General features: G+C 29.9%; 1 protein-coding gene across 2 annotated transcripts; it reads right to left on the reverse strand.

The window, feature by feature from the left end:
• Positions 1-3,339: 3,339 nt before the first annotated feature.
• Positions 3,340-26,984, reverse strand: LOC130448340 (breast carcinoma-amplified sequence 3 homolog). 2 transcript variants are annotated; one of them, XM_056785649.1, is made up of 10 exons: positions 26,933-26,975; positions 26,715-26,846; positions 25,786-26,099; positions 25,380-25,601; positions 24,991-25,248; positions 23,362-23,550; positions 22,892-23,300; positions 17,938-18,616; positions 17,642-17,880; positions 3,340-11,984 (listed from the first exon to the last, which is right to left on the reverse strand). In XM_056785649.1, exons 3-10 carry the CDS (start codon positions 26,068-26,070, stop codon positions 10,864-10,866), a joined length of 3,402 nt encoding a protein of 1,133 aa, XP_056641627.1. In that variant the 5' UTR covers positions 26,071-26,099; positions 26,715-26,846; positions 26,933-26,975; the 3' UTR covers positions 3,340-10,863. The 2 variants fall into 2 exon arrangements, with proteins under 2 accessions (XP_056641627.1, XP_056641626.1); XM_056785648.1 differs by having other exon boundaries at positions 26,715-26,984.
• Between the last annotated feature and the right edge of the window lie 496 nt (positions 26,985-27,480).

Genomic DNA, 27,480 nt, shown 5'->3' on the forward strand with positions numbered 1-27,480 from the left:
AAATATTTGAACAGCATATCGAGTTTCGTAAAACATGTTTGAATATAATAAGAAAAAAAGATTTGTACAGAGCTGTATATATTTAATCAACTATCAAGTGGGGTATACCCCATTTTTGGTCATAAAAAATCAATATTTTCAATAATTTTGTTTATTTCTCAACGTATTTAAGATAAACAAGAAACCTGAGTGTAAAAATAAAAAATTTCAACACTTTTTTAGCTATTGAAGAATCCAAAAACTACATATTTGTTTCGGGAAGTACATGAAAAACGAACAAATTGAAATAAACAGAAAAGAAAATTAACTAACCTAATTTTTTCAATAATTTGTATTTCTGAATTTCTTATTGACAAAAAGTATTGAAATTTTTTCACTTAGGTTTGATTTTTATTTTGAATACGCCGAAAAAATTTAAAAAAACTATCAAAAACATCAATTTTTCGATTTTATATGACACATATATACACATTTCCAAACAATCACCCGGACTATAGAAGAATTTATATCTAGAGAAACTACTACCATCGTTAATTATAAAAAATTCTGGTCAGTTTTTCTAAAAATTAAAATGCCGATACCATAAATAAAATAATTTTAGAATACTTACTGATTAAGAATTTACTATACCCAATTTTAATATCTACCATGCTCAAAAAAATACTTACACTTGTTCAAACTATAATTTACCTTCGTCGCGTAGAGGTCCTAATTAAATTTTAAAATTTACATCAAATTACGAGCCATTTTTATTTTAAATAAATCCTTTTTGGGTTAAAACAACGATATTATTATATTTGAAATTATGTTAAACCGCTGCCACTGGAATCCCCTGGAAAATGGAGAAAATTTTCTCCGAATGGCGTCGGAGAAAGACGACTAGTTGAACTAACGCTACTTATCGAACTTAAATCGTCCTCGACTTCACAACGAACCGGAGAACCTGCTGCGTTACCTGAAAATAAATATTATATGGTATTTTGGGTTGCCAACTTTATAAAAATATAAACATATAAGTTTTAAATCAGAAAGTTTATGCTGCATTAGTGTAAATCAGCGTCTGGTTTCCAAAAAAAACAATTTCATTGGTATATAACATTGGGATAACTTAACCTCACAATACCTATATATTTAATAATTATTTTTTTGTTGATAAAACGTCTTGATTGTAGGACGAACATTTATTATTGAAAAGGTTATAAATATTGATGTTTTGACCTATTTCGGTCTTTATCAAAAAGTTTCGTAGTCGAAACGTCAATATTTTCATCTTCTACAAAAACTAATTTTCGATCAGAAAAGATCTAAAATTCAAGACGATTTATCAACAGATAAATATAAAAGTGTTTTAATAAGTAAAAAGTTGAAGAAATTAATTACCATGAACTTAATTTCAAATGAATATTTGATACATAAAAAAAATTTAACAAGAGATACGTTCACCTTTAATAAAAATGGCGAGGTGACGTCACCACCAATGCTCCATATATGGCGGCTTATACTTGTATTTACACTGTTGTCAGATTTTATGTTTTTCGGGGTATATCATTAATGTAATTAATAAAATTATAAAAAATAACAATTTGGACGCTTTAATAATGTATTATTTATTGGAAAACGCAACGGATCTAAAAATCGTGACATGATAATCCAGTCTAAAAAAATTTTGTTGGCAACCCTACCTATCAAGTTTTACTACCAGTAATTTCGGAAAATTATTGTATTAAATATGACAACACGTCAAAGTCTTATACAGATTTCAACTGAATCATTGTATTGTTTAATTTCTTAATATGATTAACACGTAAATGATTAAAATGAAACATATATTTAACTGACATAAGTCATTCTGTCATGTTTCTCATAAGTTGGGTTAGGTTAGAACATTCAATGTAATAGGGGATAATAAAACCATAATATTTGTAAAATTCGTTTATTAGATGAGTCTATTCAGCAAGTAGATAAAGTTTATAAATTTTTCTGCCTTTATTTTTCACTAGCTAATACGAAATCTACATAGTGTTCGAGACATAATTGATTTTAACCACCTACTACATTAAACTGTTATTTTTTTGTACTTATTGTCCAAAATTGATATTTATATCACTTTTTTTTATTTTTTAATTATTAAAACTCAATATAGAAGCCATAGAGCATACATAACACTAGAGATTTACTTTCGTATTTACCTGATTAGGATCGTAATAAAAACACGTCAGTTTAGTCCAGTTCATGAAACCGAACCGGAAGTTAACCAATTCAATTATTGGTCAAACCGGAAATTCTTATTATAAAGTACAATAAATGGATTCTGGTACCACGAAAACGGCAAATTAGCGTGTTTCTATCATGATTATAAACCGGGCAAGTACGGAAGTATTTTTAACTATATTATAAAGTACATGTAATAAAAAAGTTTAAACCTAAATTGATTTTAAATAAATAAAAAAAGAAAATTGTTTTTTTTGATTTCAAGAAATTATCTTTAAAATATTCGGCGCAATAGCCAATTAGAATTGAGCAAAATAGATGCAAAAAAATTTTATTCCACATCATTTGTAGATATGATATTTAATTCAACAAGAATCAACTAAGGAATGCCTAATATGCAGGTAAAAGTTTCGCATTTAGAGGTTATGTTTCTTACTCTCACTCCAAATTTATCACAACGAACGTATAAAAGCCTCATTCGGATTACGATTCTACCAGAGATTTCAATTCATTTGTTCTGATGTCACTAATACGTCATTCTCGCAACCATTCATGCATCTTTACCCCATTGTAACTGTTTCTAACCTCATTTACCACATAACCTAGAAATACCGCGCAAGAAAACTAATTCAACATTATACCTCAAATATGTCCTTCTAAATTCTGATATAACCTCACATATTAAATAATATATATCCTGTAGAGGGTCCTTTTGCGATTGATTCTCATTAAATTAACCAAAGAAATGTTTTAAGCAAGTAATACTTTAATATTTCATATCAAACTTACATATTTTGTTAAATTAATAGTGAGCAATAATTTTTGTGAAACAATTGTTGGTATTTTACTCTATATTGTAGTTAAAATCTAATTATATCTTCAAGTGTCTATTGACAATCATTTATTTTAATAAAACCTTGTATATCATAAAAAATAAATATCAAATGACTGATGTTCATATATTAATTAGAATAAAGAAAAAAAATACTTTGTTGGTTTTGTAAAGTGATTTCAATAATTTCTATTACTTCTTAGGTATTAATATTTGAAAAATAACGTTAAAAATTTCTCATAGATAAAAATTTCAAAATTATTTTTTAATAATGTCAAAAAAATTTAGACTTACAGCATAAGTACGTTTGCGAAAATGTTTCCCGATACATTCGAGTGAAAACTTTATCCATGATTATAATAACAACTTCACTAACATCATCAAACATAAATATCCACGAGTTTTAACGGGGATTGAAAACATCCTATACTTTCTTTGATATTTCCCTTAATACGCTAGAGGATTAAAATCAAATTCTGTTTTCACAACATTTTTATTTTCTCACATTTTTCCAATCTTGGATATTACCTTTTTCAATTTGTTTTAATAAAGCATACATTCGATTTTCTTACGACTATGAATCGTAAAGTACAAATTTCTACAGTCTTCTATCAACTTTTTAAAAACATTGGCATTCGATTTGCAACAGTGTTGCCAGGTTTTTATCACAATTTGAAAGATAGTTAAGCAAACACACCATTCATTTCAATATTATCATAATTAATTTATTTACATATGCATAAAACAAAATGCGAAACCCTATTATTGATAGTGGAAAGATTAAGATTTTTCTAGTTTTGCTATTTGAAAAATTTCGTTCATATTATAATTCGAAGTCAACTTATTGTGAAAGATGTTTGTCAATCAATTACAGGAAGGTTGACACATTCTGGCAACACTGATTTGTATGAGTGATGATTTGGAGCGCGTGCAGGAATTAGAGTTATAGTACAGTCAAATTATGTACTACTAGTACATTTTTAATTAGCGAGTTTAATTTCTTCCGATTTTTTATACTTTCAAGATTTTTATATACAAGGTGATTAATTTAATTGAATAATTTACTTAATTTTCAAATTTCAGCTTGAAAAGTATTTTATTAATTTTGATGACTCGAGGAATAAAAAATTAATTATAAAATTAGAAATTATTACATATATTCAGAAAATGAGGTGAAAAAAATGTTGAACAATTGAACAATTAAGGTTGCTAATAATGACATTTTTATGGTAAATACCTTATTAATGAAATTTTTTATTTTATCAAATATTCATTATTTTCTTTAATTACAAAAAATATGTATATTTCATAATTTCTTGATTATGTATCTTGATTTTATATCCACGCCACGAAAGCATATAAAAAAAGTTTAAGTAAAAAGTTACAAAAAATTAAACGTATAATTTTACTGGACTATTAAAATTATCCTAATATATAGCACGGAGTTGATGTTTTCAGTTTTCACTTATTTTTCGACGTTAACACGAAGCTAACTCGCTCATACCAACCAACGTTGCCAAATAATTCCGCTAATGATTTTGCGCCATAAATAACTAAAGTGTTAGGTTATGTTAGTTCTTTAGATGTACCAAGATTTATGTTAAAAATACTTATAGTGTTTATAAATTATAAAAATATCAGTTATGTATCAATGTATGAATGGTTAATAATGTGTTAATGTATTTAAAATTACAAATGATTGTTCTTGTCGGATATTTTCGCGATCATAGAAGGTAAGAAACTCGTTTTCTAGTAATACTTTTTGTTTTTCCCGATTCTTAATTCAAAATTTCCAAATGAAACTGCGTATTTCCTTTTGACTTAGCTGCTCTATTAAAATTATTAAAATCACTCGAGTTTGAGGTCTCATTATAAATATCTTAAGCTAACATACATCAAAGCTGCAGAGCACAATTATTTTAAAAAGGATTCGATTATATTTTTCTAAAGTATACAATACGCAAGGATTAATTCCAGCAATGATGTTTATAATATCTTGGGAGGTCCTAATTTAAAATAATACTACCACAGGATGAATGTTCATGTTATTATATTAATATATCAATTTCACACAAATGATAATAAACAATTATATTTAAACACGTGCAGCTGTATTATACTAAAAACACAGGGTGTACTAGATTTCTATTTTTATTTAAGTGTAGTTGTGGCAACTATTAGTTAAATTAATCGAATTAGACGTTTATCTAATTGTCATCTGTCAATCTTCTTCTTATCGTACGATGGTTGCATAGTCAGAAACTTCGTAAATATCTAGCTAAGTTACAAGGAAAAGAAGAGTAACCTTCGTTCGATTTTATTGTTATACAGTAGCGGTCAAAACTTTGGAATCACGATTATTTAATAATAGAACAAAAAATTGGTAACTACTTGATTATTTTTGTGCTTTTTAAATCGAAGGTGTCTAATATACTCATATAAACAGTGAATTAATTGGATCTTGATTATGTAAAATGTTATAATCTTGGGATGTATATACCGAACGAAATTGTACACGTACACCCTGTATATAATAAATCACAAGTTGCTAACAAAACTTGTATGTTGTTAGCGATATACAATATCTTATAAATTAAAATAGAAAAATATATTTAATCCGTAATCATTTCGAAGCTGAAATAATTTTGAATTATTAAATTTAATTGGAAAAAAAAATAAATATATAAAAGTATATTCAAGTTTAATAAAATTTAACTAGATATAAGTAAAATTATATTAAATTAATCATTTTTTAAATTTTTGTATCTAGATTTTATTCTTTTTTTTTTAGTTCATTTTTGTAATTATAGAAATCATAACCTTACTTATTTATTGTGCGTATACTAATAAAAAGGTTTACATATACAAGAACAAGTTAAAAACTTAGAAATAAAAAAAATTATCATTAATAAATTTTATTATGTGCCTGTTTTTAATAGTTATTGTCATTTGAATATATTTAATTTCGGTTTTAAAACGGTAGCATCAAAAAATATTATATATAAGGTTGTATGTCATAAGTTTGGTACCGTTTATGTAGGACAAACATCCTAATATTTGGTAAATAGATCAACAAGTCATGGGACTGAAAAAAATGTCACACGTGGATGTAAAAATCACCGAATGAACGATAAATAATAGAAGAAGCAGGAGATTGTTAAAAATGGGAAATAGAGATGAAATAAGAAACATATATATACAAAAGAGATTAAAAATCAAAGTGATATTTACGGAAAAAAATTATTTTTTGAAAAAGAACGAATAAATTTTAAAATCTGTCAAAATTAAGTCAAATTAAATTTACCCTTACCATATACGTTAACAATATTTCTATGAAAATATTTTTATGAGTTAAACTTGAATATACGTTTAAAAAAATACCGGGTATATCACAAAAACGCCCTATTTTTATTGCATTTTTAAAATCTATAAAACATTTGACTCTAAAGGGTTTTTTATTGGAAAATTTTCATAAAAAACTCAATTTTATGAAGAGAAAGAATGCCGGGAAAAAAATTACCAAAATTTGTTGAAATAAAATCAAAAGTTTCCCAAATTTTTGAAAGAATTCACAATACAACAGCTGATCATCAAATATTGTTTATGGAGAATTTGATTTATTTATTGAGAGAATTTTATTTAAAACGCGTAATTTTCCAGGAAAACCCCGTATTATAATGTTAAAAAAAATTTCGGCAGACATTTGAAGAATGTGAATCGAAAAAAAAAAATTCGTCGATATATTCTGAGCACCCTGTATAATAATTTCAAGCATAGATCAAGTAAATTCTGATACTACCTTCGACTTGACTTGTTTTTGAAAATAAACTGTTGGAATTAAAATAAATGAAAAAACCATAATTATAATTTTCCCAAATTCAAATGCCGACCCTGTTGCTTACGCCGCAACAATTCAGTCATCGCCAGCATCACAGATCTAAAGGAACATTTGAGAGGATTTGGCACAGTGTTGCCAATAACACAGCGTTTTCACTGCTTTTCGGACTAAATATATGTCCACGGATTATATCACAAAATATGAGTCAAGGTTTGACTAACAAAAAAAGTTAATTATTTAGAATTCAGAAAAAATAAACGCTTCAAGATATTTTTCCTCACCTGAAAACCGTTTTGTTAAGTTAAATGAATATTAATAAGAATTTAAATAACACGAAATAATAATGGCGAGCGTCTTGTAGTCGAAAATCTAAACAGTGTTGCCAAATAGACGAATTTAATAGCCGTACGTATTATGAAAAATTTTACGAAGTATTATGCTATTAGGAAATCGAATTTTTTTCTTATCGTATTTGGATTTCCGATTTGAAAAAAAAAACGTGGTATACTCATTTTTGGAAATTATTGGGGCTCCAGAAAAAAATCTCTTCAAAAAATTTTTCCCACCTGGCAACAATTTTGTTAGGTAGAATTAGGTAATTAAAGGGGGGGGGGGGAAAACATATTTTATCGGTTTTTATTGAAAAACGATTTTCAGTTATAGACTTAGATTAAATTCGAATCATAAAGTGAAATCGACGATAGAAGATAAGGCAGGGAGGAATTAAATAATTTTGTAATTATTACCAAGATTCACACCCTTTCAACTTCCATACAAAATCGTGTTTTTTTCGATGAAACCCTATAAAACATGCCCCCTCCCATTTTTATCTACCTAACAAAATAGTTTCCAGGCGGGAAAATTGTTATGTAGATTTTTTTCTGAAAACCCAATTTTTATTGTAAAAATTCGTGTCCAGAAAGCAGTGAAAACTCTGTCTTATTGGCAACACTGTGCCGAATTCCCTCAAATGTTCGTTAGTATTCGTGGTGCTGACGATGTTGTCGGAGCAAGGGACAGGGTCGGCATTTGAATAAATGAGACAACTTTAGAAATTATCAAAAATTAGAAAAGAATAAACGTCAGTGACAGATAAATGTGGCGGAAGAATTTAAAAATACTGGCCTACAAATGTTGTAGAAACTGAATTATTTTCATTTGAACCGGTTATTTATTTAGAAAAAAAAATTATTCAAAATTTTTTTAAATCGATTTGTGTTGTAAAAATTCGTGTCCGAAAAGCAGTGAAAACTCTGTGTTATTGGCAACACTGTGCCGAATCCCCTCAAATGTTCGTTAGGAATCACGATGACTGAATTGTTGTTGTCGGCGCAAGGAACAGGGTCGGCATTAGAATAAATGAGACAACTTTAGAAATTATCAAAAATTAGAAAAGAATAAACGTCAGTGACAGATAAATGTGGCGGAAGAATTTAAAAATACTGGCCTACAAATGTTGTAGAAACTGAATTATTTTCATTTGAACCGGTTATTTATTTAGAAAAAAAAATTATTCAAAATTTTTTTAAATCGATTTATGTTGTAAAAATTCGTGTCCGGAAAGCAGTGAAAACTCTGTGTTATTGGCAACACTGTGCCGAATCCCCTCAAATGTTCGTTAGGAATCACGATGACTGAATTGTTGTTGTCGGCGCAAGGAACAGGTTCGGCATTAGAATAATTGAGACAACTTTAGAAATTATCAAAAATTAGAAAAGAATAAACGTCAGTGACAGATAAATGTGGCGGAAGAATTTAAAAATACTGGCCTACAAATGTTGTAGAAACTGAATTATTTTCATTTGAACCGGTTATTTATTTAGAAAAAAAATTTTTTTTAAATCGATTTGTGTTGTAAAAATTCGTGTCTGAAAAGCAGCGAAAACTCTGTGTTATTGGCAACACTGTGCCGAATCCCCTCAAATGTTCGTTAGGAATCACGATGACTGAATTGTTGTTGTCGGCGCAAGGAACAGGGTCGGCATTAGAATAAATGAGACAACTTTAGAAATTATCAAAAATTAGAAAAGAATAAACGTCAGTGACAGATAAATGTGGCGGAAGAATTTAAAAATACTGGCCTACAAATGTTGTAGAAACTGAATTATTTTCATTTGAACCGGTTATTTATTTAGAAAAAAAAATTATTCAAAATTTTTTTAAATCGATTTGTGTTGTAAAAATTCGTGTCCGGAAAGCAGTGAAAACTCTGTGTTATTGGCAACACTGTGCCGAATCCCCTCAAATGTTCGTTAGGAATCACGATGACTGAATTGTTGTTGTCGGCGCAAGGAACAGGGTCGGCATTAGAATAATTGAGACAACTTTAGAAATTATCAAAAATTAGAAAAGAATAAACGTCAGTGACAGATAAATGTGGCGGAAGAATTTAAAAATACTGGCCTACAAATGTTGTAGAAACTGAATTATTTTCATTTGAACCGGTTATTTATTTAGAAAAAAAAATTATTCAAAATTTTTTTAAATCGATTTGTGTTGTAAAAATTCGTGTCCGAAAAGCAGCGAAAACTCTGTGTTATTGGCAACACTGTGCCGAATCCCCTCAAATGTTCGTTAGGAATCACGATGACTGAATTGTTGTTGTCGGCGCAAGGAACAGGGTCGGCATTAGAATAAATGAGACAACTTTAGAAATTATCAAAAATTAGAAAAGAATAAACGTCAGTGACAGATAAATGTGGCGGAAGAATTTAAAAATACTGGCCTACAAATGTTGTAGAAACTGAATTATTTTCATTTGAACCGGTTATTTATTTAGAAAAAAAAAAATTAATCAAAATTTTTTTAAATCGATTTGTGTTGTAAAAATTCGTGTCCGGAAAGCAGTGAAAACTCTGTGTTATTGGCAACACTGTGCCGAATCCCCTCAAATGTTCGTTAGGAATCACGATGACTGAATTGTTGTTGTCGGCGCAAGGAACAGGGTCGGCATTAGAATAAATGAGACAACTTTAGAAATTATCAAAAATTAGAAAAGAATAAACGTCAGTGACAGATAAATGTGGCGGAAGAATTTAAAAATACTGGCCTACAAATGTTGTAGAAACTAATTATTTTCATTTGAACCGGTTATTTATTTAGAAAAAAAATTTTTTTTAAATCGATTTGTGTTGTAAAAATTCGTGTCCGAAAAGCAGCGAAAACTCTGTGTTATTGGCAACACTGTGCCGAATCCCCTCAAATGTTCGTTAGGAATCACGATGACTGAATTGTTGTTGTCGGCGCAAGGAACAGGGTCGGCATTAGAATAAATGAGACAACTTTAGAAATTATCAAAAATTAGAAAAGAATAAACGTCAGTGACAGATAAATGTGGCGGAAGAATTTAAAAATACTGGCCTACAAATGTTGTAGAAACTGAATTATTTTCATTTGAACCGGTTATTTATTTAGAAAAAAAAAATTAATCAAAATTTTTTTAAATCGATTTGTGTTGTAAAAATTCGTGTCCGAAAAGCAGCGAAAACTCTGTGTTATTGGCAACACTGTGCTGAATCCCCTCAAATGTTCGTTAGTATTTGCTGACGATGTTGTTGTCGGAGCAAGGAACAGGGTCGGCATTTGAATAATTAAGACGACTATGGAATTGGAAATTTTTATCATACGCGCGACTATTAAATTCATCTACTTGGCAACACTGTTTAGACATTCGACTACAAGATTTTTTTTAGATATAAAAAAGTTATATAAGAATTAATTGGAGATTCTAAAAATGCGGTAAAAAAAAAGTTAATGTCGTCGTGATATACCGGATGTATCATTACCACGTGGTTCGAAACCGTACTCAGGATGTCCAGCAGAGCCTTAACACCGTTAAATATGATACAAATATAGTACTTATGAGTACTATCAAAATAATTTACATTTTTTCTATACAGGGATGAACAATTATTAAAAATTGTTTATTCCCTTACGTTCGCCCGTACCGCACCGCCAAAAGCTTTCCGCGACCCCGCTAACTTTACTTTTTCTTCTTTTTCTTTTTGGAATTCTTCGATGTACTCGTTATCTTAGTCTCTATGAAAGCGGTGCTCGGTAATTTTCCCGAATCGTCGCTTTCGGTAGCCTCCGCGGGCGAACTACTCAAATCGCACTTTTCTTCGTCGGAACATTTGTGGGACGTCGATAAGAACGCGTCGTCCGGTAACGAAAAAATGTCTTTGTCCGTATCGGTGTCGATTTTTTCATCTTCGCTGACGTTTATATCGATAAAATCTGATATGTTCGGAGGCGTCTTTTTAGGTAGTTGTACCGTAAATTGTTCCTCGACCCCAAAAACGATTTTCTGTGAATCGATGTCGCGGCAATCGATTATCGTTTTCGGTTTAGAAACGGCGATGCTGCTCCAGGATTTTTTCGGCGGCGCCGGAAGTGTTATTCCGGCGGGGGGATCGGTCACTTTGTCCGGATTCGTATTTTCGTTGTTGACGACGCTCGCTATTTTCACGCCCAATTTGGTTTTGGGTTTTCTGTTGCGTTTCGCGACGACTTTTTCCTCGATGACGTTTTCTTCGGACGAATTATTTTCCGACAAGTTTTCCAAATTGTTCCTGTTCATTTTCGGTTTTTTATTTTCGTTCGAGTGCGGTGGTTCGGTGGCCTCTTGGAAATGATCGACTTTCAAGTTTTCCAACGAGAAAAAATCGTCGTTTTCCAACGGATAATCCACGAAGGTCCTTTCTATATATTCGATTTCATCTAAATTTGTTCGGGGTCGATGGTCCGATAGATCAAAGATCGGTTCGACTTTTCCGCCGGCTACCGTTTCGTTTTTCGAATTTTTCGAATCCTCATTTCGAGTTTGTCCGTCCGTAGATTTTCTCAAAATATTAACAGCTACTTCGGTCGTGGAATCCAAGCTTTTCGTCAGAATATTTTCATCGTAATACACTTTATTTTTATTGGGTATGATTTTGGGCGCGACAATCGGTCTGAACAACGTTTCGTCGCAATTTTCGTGAATTGTTTCTTCGAATACCTCTACCACGGGCTCGTCGCCGGATTGAACGTTAACGACGGTGCCCAGCGGATTCACAACCTTCGCGACTGCTGGTTTCATTTGAACAATAACGCACCGTCCACCTGAACAGAGAGAAAAACTAGTGGAAGTTTAATCACGAATCACTGGTATTTATTGTGCGAAAAGTTGGCCACTCGTGCAAGCATGCTATGAAATAAATAAATAAAAAATAAAAAAAAAAAAAAACGAAGCGGCGACAAAAAAAAATCAACTAATATATCTACGGCTATGGAAGTACGCGTTTCGATTGTTGGGGAATCCGGTTTTTTTAGCTTGAAAATGTTATATAAGTGCCGGTTCTACAACGTGATCCATTTATCTACAGATTATATATGAATCGGAGAGTTTCTATTTCGTTTTTCTCATCCTCAGAGTTGCTATATAAATTTTGGTTTGTGTGTAATGACAAATTTTGTAAATCTATAGATTGTATGTAAGTTTTGGATTGTCTGTAAATGGATAAACTTGTAATTTCACAAACTTTTATGTAAACTATATGTAAATTCGCATCTACATATTGTATAAAAATGTATGTCATGTAAAACTATAGATTGTATGTAAACCGACAAATTCTGTGTAATTTTACATATTTTAGTTTTAGATTGTGTGTAAAAGGATAAACTTGTGATTTCACAAACTTTGACATGTCGATGTGAATTTACATACAATTTACATTTGTAAATTGTATGTAAATTAATGTCATGTGACTCTATAGATTGTATGTAAACCGACAAATTTGATGTAATTTTACATATTTCAGTTTTGGATTGTGTGTAAAAGGATAAACTTGTAATTTCCCAAACTTTGAGCATGTAGATGTGAATTTACATACAATTTACAAATGTAAATTGTATGTAAATGAATGTCATTTGACTCTATAGATTGTATGTAAACCGACAAATTTTGTGTAATTTTACATATTTTAGTTTTGGATTGTGTGTAAAAGGATAAACTTGTAATTTAAAAAACTTTGAACATGTCGATGTGAATTTACATACAATTTACATTTGTAAATTGTATGTAAATTAATGTCATTTGACTCTATATATTGTATGTAAACCGACGAATTCTGTGTAATTTTACATATTTTAGTTTTGGATTGTGTGTAAAAGGATAAACTTGTAATTTCAAAAACTTTGAGCATGTAGATGTGAATTTACATACAATTTACAAATGTAAATTGTATGTAAATGAATGTCATTTGACTCTATAGATTGTATGTAAACCGACAAATTTTGTGTAATTTTACATATTTTAGTTTTGGATTGTGTGTAAAAGGATAAACTTGTAATTTCAAAAACTTTGAGCATGTAGATGTGAATTTACATACAATTTACAAATGTAAATTGTATGTAAATGAATGTCATTTGACTCTATAGATTGTATGTAAACCGACAAATTTTGTGTAATTTTACATATTTTAGTTTTGGATTGTGTGTAAAAGGATAAACTTGTAATTTCAAAAACTTTGAATATATAGATGTGAATTTGCATACAATTTACATCTGTAAATTGTATGTAAATGAATGTCATGCGACTCTATAGATTGTATGTAAACCGACAAATTCTGTATAATTTTACATATTTTAGTTTTGGATTGTGTGTAAAAGGATGAACTTGTAATTTCAAAAACTTTGAATATATAGATGTGAATTTGCATACAATTTACATTTGTAAATTATATGTAAATGAATGTCATTTGACTCTATAGATTGTATGTAAACCGACAAATTTTGTATAATTTTACATATTTTAGTTTTGGATTGTGTGTAAAAGGATAAACTTGTGATTTCCCAAACTTTGAGCATGTAGATGTGAATTTACATACAATTTACAAATGTAAATTGTATGTAAATGAATGTCATTTGACTCTATAGATTGTATGTAAACCGACAAATTTGGTGTAATTTTACATATTTCAGTTTTGGAATGTGTGTAAAAGGATAAACTTGTGATTTCACAAACTTTGAACATGTCGATGTGAATTTACATACAATTTACATTTGTAAATTGTATGTAAATTAATGTCATTTGACTCTATATATTGTATGTAAACCGACGAATTCTGTGTAATTTTACATATTTTAGTTTTGGATTGTGTGTAAAAGGATAAACTTGTAATTTCAAAAACTTTGAGCATGTAGATGTGAATTTACATACAATTTACAAATGTAAATTGTATGTAAATGAATGTCATGCGACTCTATAGATTGTATGTAAACCGACAAATTCTGTATAATTTTACATATTTTAGTTTTGGTTTGTGTGTAAAAGGATAAACTTGTAATTTCAAAAACTTTGAATATGTAGATGTGAATTTACATTTGTAAATTGTATATAAATGAATGTCAAGTGATTCTATAGATTGTATGTAAACCGACGAATTCTGTGTAATTTTACATATTTTTTGTACATCCATAGACAATGTAAATCCTCATATCATAAGTGGACAAATTCTATGTAAACGTATAGATTGTATGTAATTCTATATAACTTTAAATATTTTATGTAATTGCCTATATTCTATTTGTACCCACAGATTATATGTAAACCTTGCATATTGTAAGTAAATTGACAATGATGACAACATTGTATGTAAATCTATGTTTTGTAAGTAAATTTTAGAAATGTTTAGTGTAATTTTACTTAATTCATCAAGTCTGTAAATTCTACGTAAATCCACAGATTGTATGTAAAAGTTACATTTTGTAAATAAGTGATTTCATGTAAATCTATAGATTGTATGTAATATTCCAAACGCGCTATGTATATTTCATATTATATTCATAATTCTATGTAATCTTACACATTTTATGTAAATCCGAAGATTGTATATAAGTTTATAGATTCTATGTAAATTACATAATATAAACTGAAATGTTGGTTATAAATTTATCGAATAAACCTATAAATTCTATGTTATGCACCGATTGTATGTAAGTGGACAATAATTTACAAATTTATACGTGAAGATTTAAATTGTGGGCGAATCTACAGATTTTGTCACTCTAAAAATTCGGGTGTGGATTCCAGATTATATGCATTCTGGAAAATTCTGTGTAATTTTACATATTCTATCTTCAAATTGTATGTAAATCCAAAGATTATATGTAAATCTATATAATATATAAAAATTCAATTTTATACTTGTACCTAAACTAAAAACTTGTTAAATTTTAGAGTGTTAAGTACAAGAAGATTGTATGTAAATGTACAAGTTCTGTGTAAATTGTATGTCAAGTCAACTTACACCATTATATTGGGCATTCTCGAACTTAAGTAACTCTTAAACTCACACTAAATAGTAATTATAAATAAAAAGCAAAAAAAATTGTTAAGTCCACAGTAAAAAGAGTGATGAATAGACCATTTTCGAAGACATATTATTTAGAAATAATGTTAAGGATTAATATGCCTGCACCCATTGACAGAAATGACGTATGTCGGTTATTAGTTGTGGTTAAACACAATGATTAAATGAATAAATTTTGAACCTAGGAGAAATTTTTGTAAATTTATTTGATCACCGGGTGAAAATAAGTCACAAAAACTTACTGGGCACATAGAAAATAGAAAAAAAGAAAAGGTGTAGTTAATAAGAAGATCTACAAATTTTTTATATTCGCTTTATACACATAACCTCAAAATTTATGTAAAAATTCGAAAAAACAACTTTTTGGTTTCTTTTTCTTTTACAAAAAAATTCTTTTCGCGAAATTTGATGAAAACGTCTTAGAAGAGTCAAAAAAACCGAAAAAATTGCATATGACGATTAAAAAAAAATTTCGGTTGCGAATTTTTTTTTGTTTTGACTTTTTGAGAGAAAACTTACCATGGTTATAGTAATATTTTTTTTTGATTATCAAAATGTGGATATTTCGACTAACAATAAACCCACAGAATTTAGAAAAAAAGTTGATATTTTGGCGGGAAAATTTTCGATCAGAAATTAAAGTTTCTTCGATATTACGTCAATAAAAGATAAAAAAATGAATATTTCAAATGAAATAAGTTATAGTGGGACATAAGATGGTAAGTTTTCACCAAATTTCGTGCAAAAAAATTATTTTCTATAAAAGAAAAAAATTAAAAACCAAAAACTTGATTTTTCGAAATTTTCGCATAAATTTTGAGGTTATGTGAAAAAAGTGTAAATACAAAAGTTGTAGATCTTTTTATTACCTACAACTTTTCTATTTGACTTTTTTTCATAGGACGTGTAGTTTTGCCAAAAATCGATTTTTTACCCTCAAAAAATCGTTTCCGAATTTTTTTTCAAACAATGCACAATTTTTGGTTATTTATTCAAATTTTACGCTTTAATTACTTGTATTTATGAATGTAATATGGAATCTCACATTTTTCGTGTAATTAGAGTATAAAATTTCAACAAATAACTAAAAATCGTACATAATTAAAAAAATAATTTTTTTTTTATTTTTTGGCTGAGAAAATTTTCATTGTTTATTATAATTTTTTTAAATAATCGAAATGTAGAAATTTCGACGAAAAAAAAAATCAAAGACTTTTCCAAGAAAAGCTGATATTTTGGCGGGAGAATTTAAAATTCGATATCTAGTCAAAATAACGTGAAACAATAAATATTTCAAATCAAATAAATAACAATGTATTTGGGACATAAAAAGGTAAGTTTTCACCAAATTTCGTCCAAAAAAAATCATTTTCTATAAAAGAAAAAAATTAAAAACCGAAAACTTGATTTTTCGAAATTTTCGCATAAATTTTGAGGTTATGTGAAAAAAGTGTAAATACAAAAGTTGTAGATCTTCTTATTACCTACAACTTTGCTATTTGACTCTTTTTCATAGGACGTGTAGTTTTGCCAAAAATCGATTTTTTACCCTCAAAAAATCGTTTCCGAATTTTTTTTCAAACAATGCACAATTTTTGGTTATTTATTCAAATTTTACGCTTTAATTACTTGGATTTATGAATGTAATATGAAATCTCACATTTTTCGTGTAATTAGAGTATAAAATTTCAACAAATAACTAAAAATCGTACATAATTAAAAAAATATTTTTTTTTACTTTTTGACTCAGAAAATTTACATTGTTTCTTACAATTTTTTTACTTTTTACATAATCAAAACGTAGAAATTTCGTCGAAAAAAAATCAAAAACTTTTCAAAAAAAACTGATTTTTTGGCGGGAGAATTTAAAATTCGATATCTAGTCAAAATAACGTGAAACAATAAATATTTCAAATTAAATAAATAACAATGTATTTGGGACATAAAAAGGTAAGTTTTCACCAAATTTCGAACAAAAAAAATTATTTTCTATAAAAGAAAAAAATTAAAAACCGAAAACTTGATTTTTCGAAATTTTCGCATAAATTTTGAGGTTATGTAAAAAAAGTGTAAATACAAAAGTTGTAGATCTTCTTATTACCTACAACTTTGCTATTCGACTCTTTTTGATAAAACTTGTAGTTTTGCCGAAAATCCGTTTTTTACCCTTAAAAACTCACCCCCTTTCCCTTCCCCGATCTCATATCGCCCCTAAAATATTTTTCATCTAATTTTCATCACATTACCCTCCTTTTCCAATGGATTTCATCCCACTATAATTATTTTTATTTTAATAAACTTTTATAGCAACAAATCTCGTGCTAAAGCTACTCGATAAACTAATTCTAAAAACACAAAATGTAAAAAAAAAAAAAGAAAACGAAATAAAATTAAAAACAAACTTACCGATATCTCGAATACCGGGCGATTCTAACATGGCGTCCGCCAAATCTTCCTTCAACCTCAACTCCCCGATACCGCCCCCTTCCTCCAAACTCTTCTGATAATTCTCCAACAACTGTTGTTCGGAACTGGACGCCGAACCGGATTCGATCAGAACGTGATTGGCGTTTGTGATCGGCATATTTATCGGTTTAGTGTAACGCACATCGATCGGTTGGGATTCCCCCACCGATAAAGGAGATCTGGAAACGGCGAAAATAGTTTCCTCCAATTACACCGATACCAGACGATATACTCACCCGGCGATGGTTTTGTAGGTCTTGAACGTAAATTGAGGCCCCATCCAAAGTCTCCTGTGCGGTCCGGCGTGCGTCATTATCTCCACTTGCGACAGCCATTGTTCGTCGTTACAATCGGGCTGATGATTTTTCTTCCAACGTTTCTCCTCCGTTTTTATATAAGCCAGATTGTCCTTCGTCATCGGCGGTACCAATTCCACCCCGTTGTTTTTCCTTTGTAACAACCACTGCGCTTTGGCGGCGACTCTGAGCTCGATGGGGGTGTCGCTGGAAACCCTCTCCTTCGGTATGTTGGATTGTTGGTGCGGATCGAGATCGTATTGAACGAGGATACCGTGACAGGACATTATGAAGAGGGAATCGACCGGTTTGGGGTTTCTTATTAGGGCGTTGTCGCGATTGACGTCTAGTAGAGCCCTTGGCGCGCCGAAACAACTCACTATCCTCAACGATACGGTTTCCTCGGATGAAGACGGTATCCTTTGACGACCGGTTTGGGTTCTTGAGGGAGTATTAACGGCGTTTTGGAGAATGGCCGGCGGTCTGATTTGGGCTAGGGGGTTGACGACGGTAGGGTGAGGATATGGTGGAAATCTTGGGTTGTAATGCGGGTAACGTGAATTACTCGGCGATTCCGCCATTGATATGGGGCTGTTTGATCTTCCGTCTACAGATAGACCTATAAATTTTATATTAAATTGACAAAAAAACTAATATTGCCGTTAAAATGAATTCAACACCCTCGTTTTAGGTACTAACAGTCAGTTGAAATAATAATAATAATAATAATAATAATAATAATAATTAGGATTCGGTAAATTGAGAAGCGTTCGTGCTACTCCGGACCTGTTCTTTGTTTACGTTTGTAGAAATTGACGCTGCGTAAGAACGTAAACAAAGAGATGGGTCGGACTGGCTCAAACAATATTATTTCAATTATGAAATCAAAAATTATGAAACGGATGATTTATATTATTGCGAGTGTTTAAAAAGTTTTTCTTGAACCGGTAATTATATAACCGAGTGATTGGATTGTAATTTTTTATGTATTTATAAAAAAGTTTTTACTGTATCAAAAAAAAAATGATTTTCCTGAATTTAAATGCAATTATAAGACATTTTACTGATTAATTTCGAAAGTTGATAGGTAGGAAAGTAAATAATTAGGAGTAGTAAATGGAAGAAAATGTTTGGAAAACTGTGTGATTTGAAATTCAGTAAATTGAGAAGCATTCGTGCTAATCCGGACCTGTTCTTTGTTTACGTTTGTAGAAATTGTCACGTGACAGATTCATTCAGCAATATAAACGAAGATCTGGATCGCACTAGTTCCAACGATGTTCGAAAAGTTAAATAATCAAAATTTTGAATTTATTTCATAAAAAAAAACAATGAAAAAACGATTTTTTTCAACCGTAACGTAATTATTAACGATTAACGTATTAACGACATTTTGAGGCTACAATGATAAATTTTACAAAACATTTTGAAAAATATGTGATTTGAGTAAATTTTAAAAAAATCCGATCCAACCCGGACCTGTTCTTTATTTAAGTGTGCAAAAATTGACATTTCGTAACAACGTAAACAAAGAGATGGACCGCATTATCTCCAACGATGTTCGAAAAGTTAAATATTAAAAATTTTATATTTATTTCAAAAAAAAAAACAATGAAAAAACGATTTTTTTTCAACCGAAACGCAATTTTAAGACATTTTGATGCTTCAATTAAAAATTTTACAAAATATTTTCAAGTAAATGTGTTTTGAATAAATCAAGAAGTATCCGAACCAATCCGGACCTGATCTTTGTTTACATCGCTAGTAACTGACAGTTTCACTAAACTATGTAAACAAAGAGCAGGACCGCACTAGTTCCAACGATGTTCGAAAAGCTAAATAATCAAAATTTTATATTTATTTCAAAAAAAAAACAATGAAAAAACGATTTTTTTCAACCGTAACGTAATTATACGACATTTTGAGGCTACAATGATAAATTTTACAAAATATTTTCAAGTAAATGTGTTTTGAATAAATCAAGAAGTATCCGAACCAATCCGGACCTGTTCTTTGTTTACATCGCTAGTAACTGACAGTTTCACTAAACTATGTAAACAAAGAGCAGGACCGCACTAGTTCCAACGATGTTCGAAAAGTTAAATAATCAAAATTTTATATTTATTTCAAAAAAAAAAAAAAATGAAAAAACGATTTTTTTTCAACCGAAACGCAATTTTAAGACATTTTGATGCTTCAATTAAAAATTTTACAAAATATTTTCAAGTAAATGTGTTTTGAATAAATCAAGAAGTATCCGAACCAATCCGGACCTGTTCTTTGTTTACATCGCTAGTAACTGACAGTTTCACTAAACTATGTAAACAAAGAGCAGGACCGCACTAGTTCCAACGATGTTCGAAAAGTTAAATAATCAAAATTTTATATTTATTTCAAAAAAAAAAAAAATGAAAAAACGATTTTTTTTCAACCGAAACGCAATTTTAAGACATTTTGATGCTTCAATTAAAAATTTTACAAAATATTTTCAAGTAAATGTGTTTTGAATAAATCAAGAAGTATCCGAACCAATCCGGACCTGTTCTTTGTTTACATCGCTAGTAACTGACAGTTTCACTAAACTATGTAAACAAAGAGCAGGACCGCACTAGTTCCAACGATGTTCGAAAAGTTAAATAATCAAAATTTTATATTTATTTCAAAAAAAAAAAAAATGAAAAAACGATTTTTTTTCAACCGAAACGCAATTTTAAGACATTTTGATGCTTCAATTAAAAATTTTACAAAATATTTTCAAGTAAATGTGTTTTGAATAAATCAAGAAGTATCCGAACCAATCCGGACCTGTTCTTTGTTTACATCGCTAGTAACTGACAGTTTCACTAAACTATGTAAACAAAGAGCAGGACCGCACTAGTTCCAATGATGTTCGAAAAGTTAAATAATCAAAATTTTATATTTATTTCAAAAAAAAAACAATGAAAAAACGATTTTTTTTCAACCGAAACGCAATTTTAAGACATTTTGATGCTTCAATTAAAAATTTTACAAAATATTTTCAAGTAAATGTGTTTTGAATAAATCAAGAAATATCCGAACCAATCCGGACCTGTTCTTTGTTTACATCGCTAGTAACTGACAGTTTCACTAAACTATGTAAACAAAGAGCAGGACCGCACTAGTTCCAATGATGTTCGAAAAGTTAAATATTAAAAATTTTATATTTATTTCAAAAAAAAAAACAATGAAAAAACGATTTTTTTTCAACCGAAACGCAATTTTAAGACATTTTGATGCTTCAATTAAAAATTTTACAAAATATTTTCAAGTAAATGTGTTTTGAATAAATCAAGAAGTATCCGAACCAATCCGGACCTGATCTTTGTTTACATCGCTAGTAACTGACAGTTTCACTAAACTATGTAAACAAAGAGCAGGACCGCACTAGTTCCAACGATGTTCGAAAAGCTAAATAATCAAAATTTTATATTTATTTCAAAAAAAAAACAATGAAAAAACGATTTTTTTTCAACCGAAACGCAATTTTAAGACATTTTGATGCTTCAATTAAAAATTTTACAAAATATTTTCAAGTAAATGTGTTTTGAATAAATCAAGAAGTATCCGAACCAATCCGGACCTGTTCTTTGTTTACATCGCTAGTAACTGACAGTTTCACTAAACTATGTAAACAAAGAGCAGGACCGCACTAGTTCCAACGATGTTCGAAAAGCTAAATAATCAAAATTTTATATTTATTTCAAAAAAAAAACAATGAAAAAACGTTTTTTTTCAACCGTAACGTAATTATACGACATTTTGAGGCTACAATGATAAATTTTACAAAATATTTTCAAGTAAATGTGTTTTGAATAAATTAAGAAGTATCCGAACCAATCCGGACCTGTTCTTTGTTTACATCGCTAGTAACTGACAGTTTCACTAAACTATGTAAACAAAGAGCAGGACCGCACTAGTTCCAACGATGTTCGAAAAGCTAAATAATCAAAATTTTATATTTATTTCAAAAAAAAAACAATGAAAAAACGATTTTTTTTCAACCGAAACGCAATTTTAAGACATTTTGATGCTTCAATTAAAAATTTTACAAAATATTTTCAAGTAAATGTGTTTTGAATAAATCAAGAAGTATCCGAACCAATCCGGACCTGTTCTTTGTTTACATCGCTAGTAACTGACAGTTTCACTAAACTATGTAAACAAAGAGCAGGACCGCACTAGTTCCAACGATGTTCGAAAAGCTAAATAATCAAAATTTTATATTTATTTCAAAAAAAAAACAATGAAAAAACGATTTTTTTTTTCAACCGAAACGCAATTTTAAGACATTTTGATGCTTCAATTAAAAATTTTACAAAATATTTTCAAGTAAATGTGTTTTGAATAAATCAAGAAATATCCGAACCAATCCGGACCTGTTCTTTGTTTACATCGCTAGTAACTGACAGTTTCACTAAACTATGTAAACAAAGAGCAGGACCGCACTAGTTCCAACGATGTTCGAAAAGTTAAATAATCAAAATTTTATATTTATTTCAAAAAAAAAACAATGAAAAAACGATTTTTTTTTCAACCGAAACGCAATTTTAAGACATTTTGATGCTTCAATTAAAAATTTTACAAAATATTTTCAAGTAAATGTGTTTTGAATAAATCAAGAAGTATCCGAACCAATCCGGACCTGTTCTTTGTTTACATCGCTAGTAATTGACAGATTCACTAAACAATGTAAACAAAGAACAGGACCGGACTAGCCAAAATAAATAAATTCACATTTTAATGATATAAAACAATATCCCAACAAATTTTTCAATAATTTATCAAAAAAAAAACAAAGTAAAACATTTTTTTGAATGATTTTGATTTTGAATGATCAATTTCGAAAACGAATAATAATAAAAATGAAACTTACCTGCAGACCTATGAAACCTCGACATCTTATTAACGACGTGCATGGTGGCGTGCGTCCTCATACCCACATTACCCCCATACGGCGTTACTGGAAAAACATGCGTAGTACCTCTAAGCGTACTAACACAAACCCATCTCGAATCGTGCGTAAAAGCCACGTCCTGCACCCGAGCCGAAGTATCGCCCCTATGCAAAATGTACAAGTGGTGTACGGACCCCAAAACGGAGCTACCGGGATGGGGGTGAATTCTGAACAAATGAAAATCGTGTCCCCTTTTATCGGCGGTTAGAAGAAGCATGCCGCTCGGGTCGAACTGCAGCGCCACAACGGCTTCGGTATGTGCGGCGAAATGCGCCACAACCGGATCCCCCGAAGCGAAACATCTTTCCATCGAATGCAAATTCGGGCTCTGGCGAAAGAAAATCGATTGTAGGGGCCGAGGAAAGATCCGAAATTAATATTAAACTCACCGATATATCGAGTACGGTGACTATTCCTTTGTGCGGAACGTCTAATTGTCCTCCGGCTTGAGGACTGTTCGGGGAAGTACCCGGTTTATAAGTATTCGTTCCCGTTAAACTGCTAGCGACGCTTTCTCCCAATTCCCGAAGACCCCTGCCCAAAGATTTCGCAGCATGAATTACAGTCGCTGTGTAACTCTATAACGAAACATTTTTTATGAATTCCCGATTTTTTTAATAAAATTTATCGTTTTTTTACGAAAAAGTTCGCTAAATCGGTCCGTAGACCGGCCCTGTCCAGCTACAACAGAATTTTAAATTTTGGTGGAGGCGCATATAGCGGAATTCGTTTGAGATGTTTTTATAGCAGGCGGTTTATTTACATTGTTTCTTTTGAAAAATTACCAGAAAGGTTAATTTATTTATTTGTTTTGTTCCTATTTTTGCTAAATCTAGTAAATTCCTTTGGGTTAGATACATACGTACATAATGTAGCGCAGAATAAGTATATAAATAAAAAACTTTCAAACAATTAATGAAAATATTTAAAAAAAATGTGTAATACGTTTATCAGTATATTGAGAAGCATCCAAGCCAGTCCGAACCTGATCTTTGTTTACATTTGTAGTAATTGACATTTGACAGATTCACTGTACAACGTAAACAATAACCCGGACCAGACTAGCTCAAACAATATTTGAATAACTAATTTGAATAATTCAATTAGAGTTTTATTGATAATTATAGGGAACTAAAAGGGGTACCCATGAAATTTTCGGATTAATTAATACTTATATGATTAATAGAAAAGAAACTGAATCTTCTCCATTCAAAAACCTTCAATATCCCATGAGTAAAAGTTGGGTTAGGTTGTTAAGAATCCGAACTAAATGAGTTATGAAAGAAGAATAAAGTTACCCTTCACTGGATTCCGGAATACATCAGAATGGAAGGAGGCAAAAAACAATCCCACAACAATCATCTTTATCGCCAATTTATATCACACTCTTGCCAATACAATCCTTATTTTGTTAATTAATTCATTTTTTCAAGTAAAACCAAACAAACTTAAGTGATATGGATATATCTAAGGATGATGATCGTAAACTATAGTTTGTAATTTATTGAATATACAAAAATAGTTCTTAAAAACCAAAATGTAAAAAACCCAACCTCACTTATTCCACACTACGAACCCTAATCGGAAACACAACAGAAGCAAGTTGTAAAAGGGAAGGAAGAACCAGAAAAATTTGACTACAACAAGCAGAAGAAGACAAGGGAGTAGGAGAGGATTGGGAAGAGTAGATAAAAGGAGAATGGAAGACCCAGGAATGCTTGGCTACAACAAGTAACACAGGAAGGAGAAAGAAAGGGGAAACGATACAGCAAATGTGTTGGAAAGAGTGGAAAAAATGTTTGGAGAATGAAAACTGAAATCCCAATACTCAAAAAGGCATAAATAATACTTGACAAAAAGTCATAATGAACATAACACATTACAAAAATATCTCAATAACCTAAAAATTGAAAATAACCTCAATTCATATATTAAAGAAATATAAAATACTTTCTGTATATATATAAAAAAAAAACGAATTTCAAAAAATTAATTGTTATATATTAATTTAAATTTACCTGTACACCTTCTCCATGCATTCCCCCACAACTCTTTTTCGATAGATTCAATTTTTTCTCAGCGTACGCTAACCAATTCGTACCTAGTGATATGGGATTGGGGTTGACACCGGGACTCAAATAGCAAGTTGTAACCGTCGTGTGATCTTCAAGAGTGAAAGCATCGAACACGGCTATCTTTTCTTGAAAACTGACGACAATAAATTGTTTATTCGCCAAGACGTCTATCACTGGATTTTTGAATTTTATAACCTTAACCTGGAAACCGAACACATTTCAACGTATCCTGGAATTAATCTTTTGAGCTTTTTATTGATCATATCAAAACAGTGTAATTATAAGTGTTGATGTACCAAAATTTTTAATAATTAGTGGTATCAAGAACATACCTGTTCACCCGTCAACAGTGAAACGAAATTTAAAGAACTAAATTGAGGTCCGGCTGATGAACTATCACAGACAGCTAGCAGAGGTCTTTTCGACTCAAACAAATCCTTTTTGGTTGAATTACCTACTATATACGGCACGGGCAAAAATTTTATAGCTTTTACGAAACCGTGTCTCCAAGATAAAATTTCAGTTGCTTCCCCATTCGCCGGAACCGCCCAAACCTATAAAATTATGTTTTCTTCACCTTTAGAGATGGAGATTTGAAAAAAAACTGCATTCAAGTTGGAATATGTTAAAAGAGATGTGAGTAAACGTGTTAAATTTCAAATTTACATCAAATAAATTACATTTATTTTAAATACAGAATAAATTAAAACAAATAATTATTTTATATGTATAATTTACCTGTATTCCAGTTGTATATCCTAATATTAAAATCAGAGTTGATGGTACAGTACTAATATAAGTACCGACTTGAAAAACTGCGGGATTTTCGCTTTCTATATTTTCAAATTTGGCCCATTGTATTTGATCTTTAATATCATGAGATCCAGTGTGAGATGTCGGAACCACTTCATTTATAAAACCCGCAACGCTATCTAAGATTGTTGGATCGTTAATGTGTCTAGGTAAGACCTTAGCAGGACCTATGTATAATTCAGTACTGGAATTTGTAGGTGAATCCGACATTATTGCAATTAAAAATAATTAACTATATCCTAGAAATGAATAAGAAGAACAAAATATTCAAGTTATTAATATAAGAAGTAAAAATGTCGTCTTGTTAAGTAGCTACTAGAAATTTGTTTCCCATAACTTCTTAATCCTTAATTTTCGGATTAGAACAAATAAAAAAGTAATCAGAAAAACATTAAAAAATACGCTAAAATTATAATTCAATTTTATGCAAATTTGCATAACTTTTCACTGTCTCTACCTAATTATAAATTCGTATAAATTGATACTTGATGAAAAAAAAACTTTTATTCTTGCCCAAGGTCAAGAAAAAAACCTATAAAAGTTATATATATATTTTGTGAGAGGATATATATTCATATCGTGAATTATTACAATCATTTAATACCATAATATTTTAAAAATAGAGATTTAAAACGGAAAAGCTACTGGTGTAAATATATGAACTGAATAAAACAAACAAAACGTCATTTAACTTGTCATTACCATCTGAGATAAAGCACAACAAAGCGATATGAAAACAAAGGGTGTGGATAAAATAAAATAAGCAATAAATCGGGAATATAAACATTATTTACAACGAAAGTAATTTAATATATATTGTTTGACATCATAAAACCCGAAAATATTTTCCTTACCTTGAAATTGTTAACAAAAAATTGGTTTATTATAAAACTGCGTCATTTCTCTTTATATCAAATAATCCATTTTGTGTCATTTACAAGTAATTTAAACGAAAAATAATACTTTTATTAACAAATCACATATCCCTATAAAACGATATAAGCTTTATAAAGTAAAATCTAATTATATTTTTTAATATTAAGTGGTTTTAAAATAATAATCAAACAACAACCTTCACAAAATTATGACATTTACATCAGCATCAGACACAAATCAGCTGGTTCGAAAACAAAATACTCCCACCCTTGAAATAAGCGATCAGCAACACGGTGTTGTCAAATGAAAAATTTATACTTAGAACAAAGGATAACAATTATAAAAACTAATTTTTCTAATCAATAATTAAGTTATTTGCTTATAAAATACATAATTATAATTCAATATTTAAAACGTCTGTTTTAAAGTTAAGAAAAAAAGTATTGGTAATAAAATCTTTTCGAAGAAAAGTCATAGATAAAACTTTCGCAAGCAATAGAACTTTTTTATTTAATTGATAATCTGGATGACATAGTTTGACACACGTGTTAAAAAATAAGAATGTTCAAAATAGTGGTATTATTTCATGTATTGCATTAGTAGAATCGTATATTAAGTTTTTGGATTTTAATCTATGGTTTCATTTCCTAAACTCTCGTTTTTAAATAGCAGTTATTGAAATATTTTGGAAGTAGTATATTTCATTTATGATTCAAAATTGTGAATAATTTTTAAATTATTCCA

The sequence above is a fragment of the Diorhabda sublineata genome, chromosome 8 (assembly GCF_026230105.1).
Source record: "Diorhabda sublineata isolate icDioSubl1.1 chromosome 8, icDioSubl1.1, whole genome shotgun sequence".
Classification (NCBI taxonomy): domain Eukaryota; kingdom Metazoa; phylum Arthropoda; class Insecta; order Coleoptera; family Chrysomelidae; genus Diorhabda; species Diorhabda sublineata.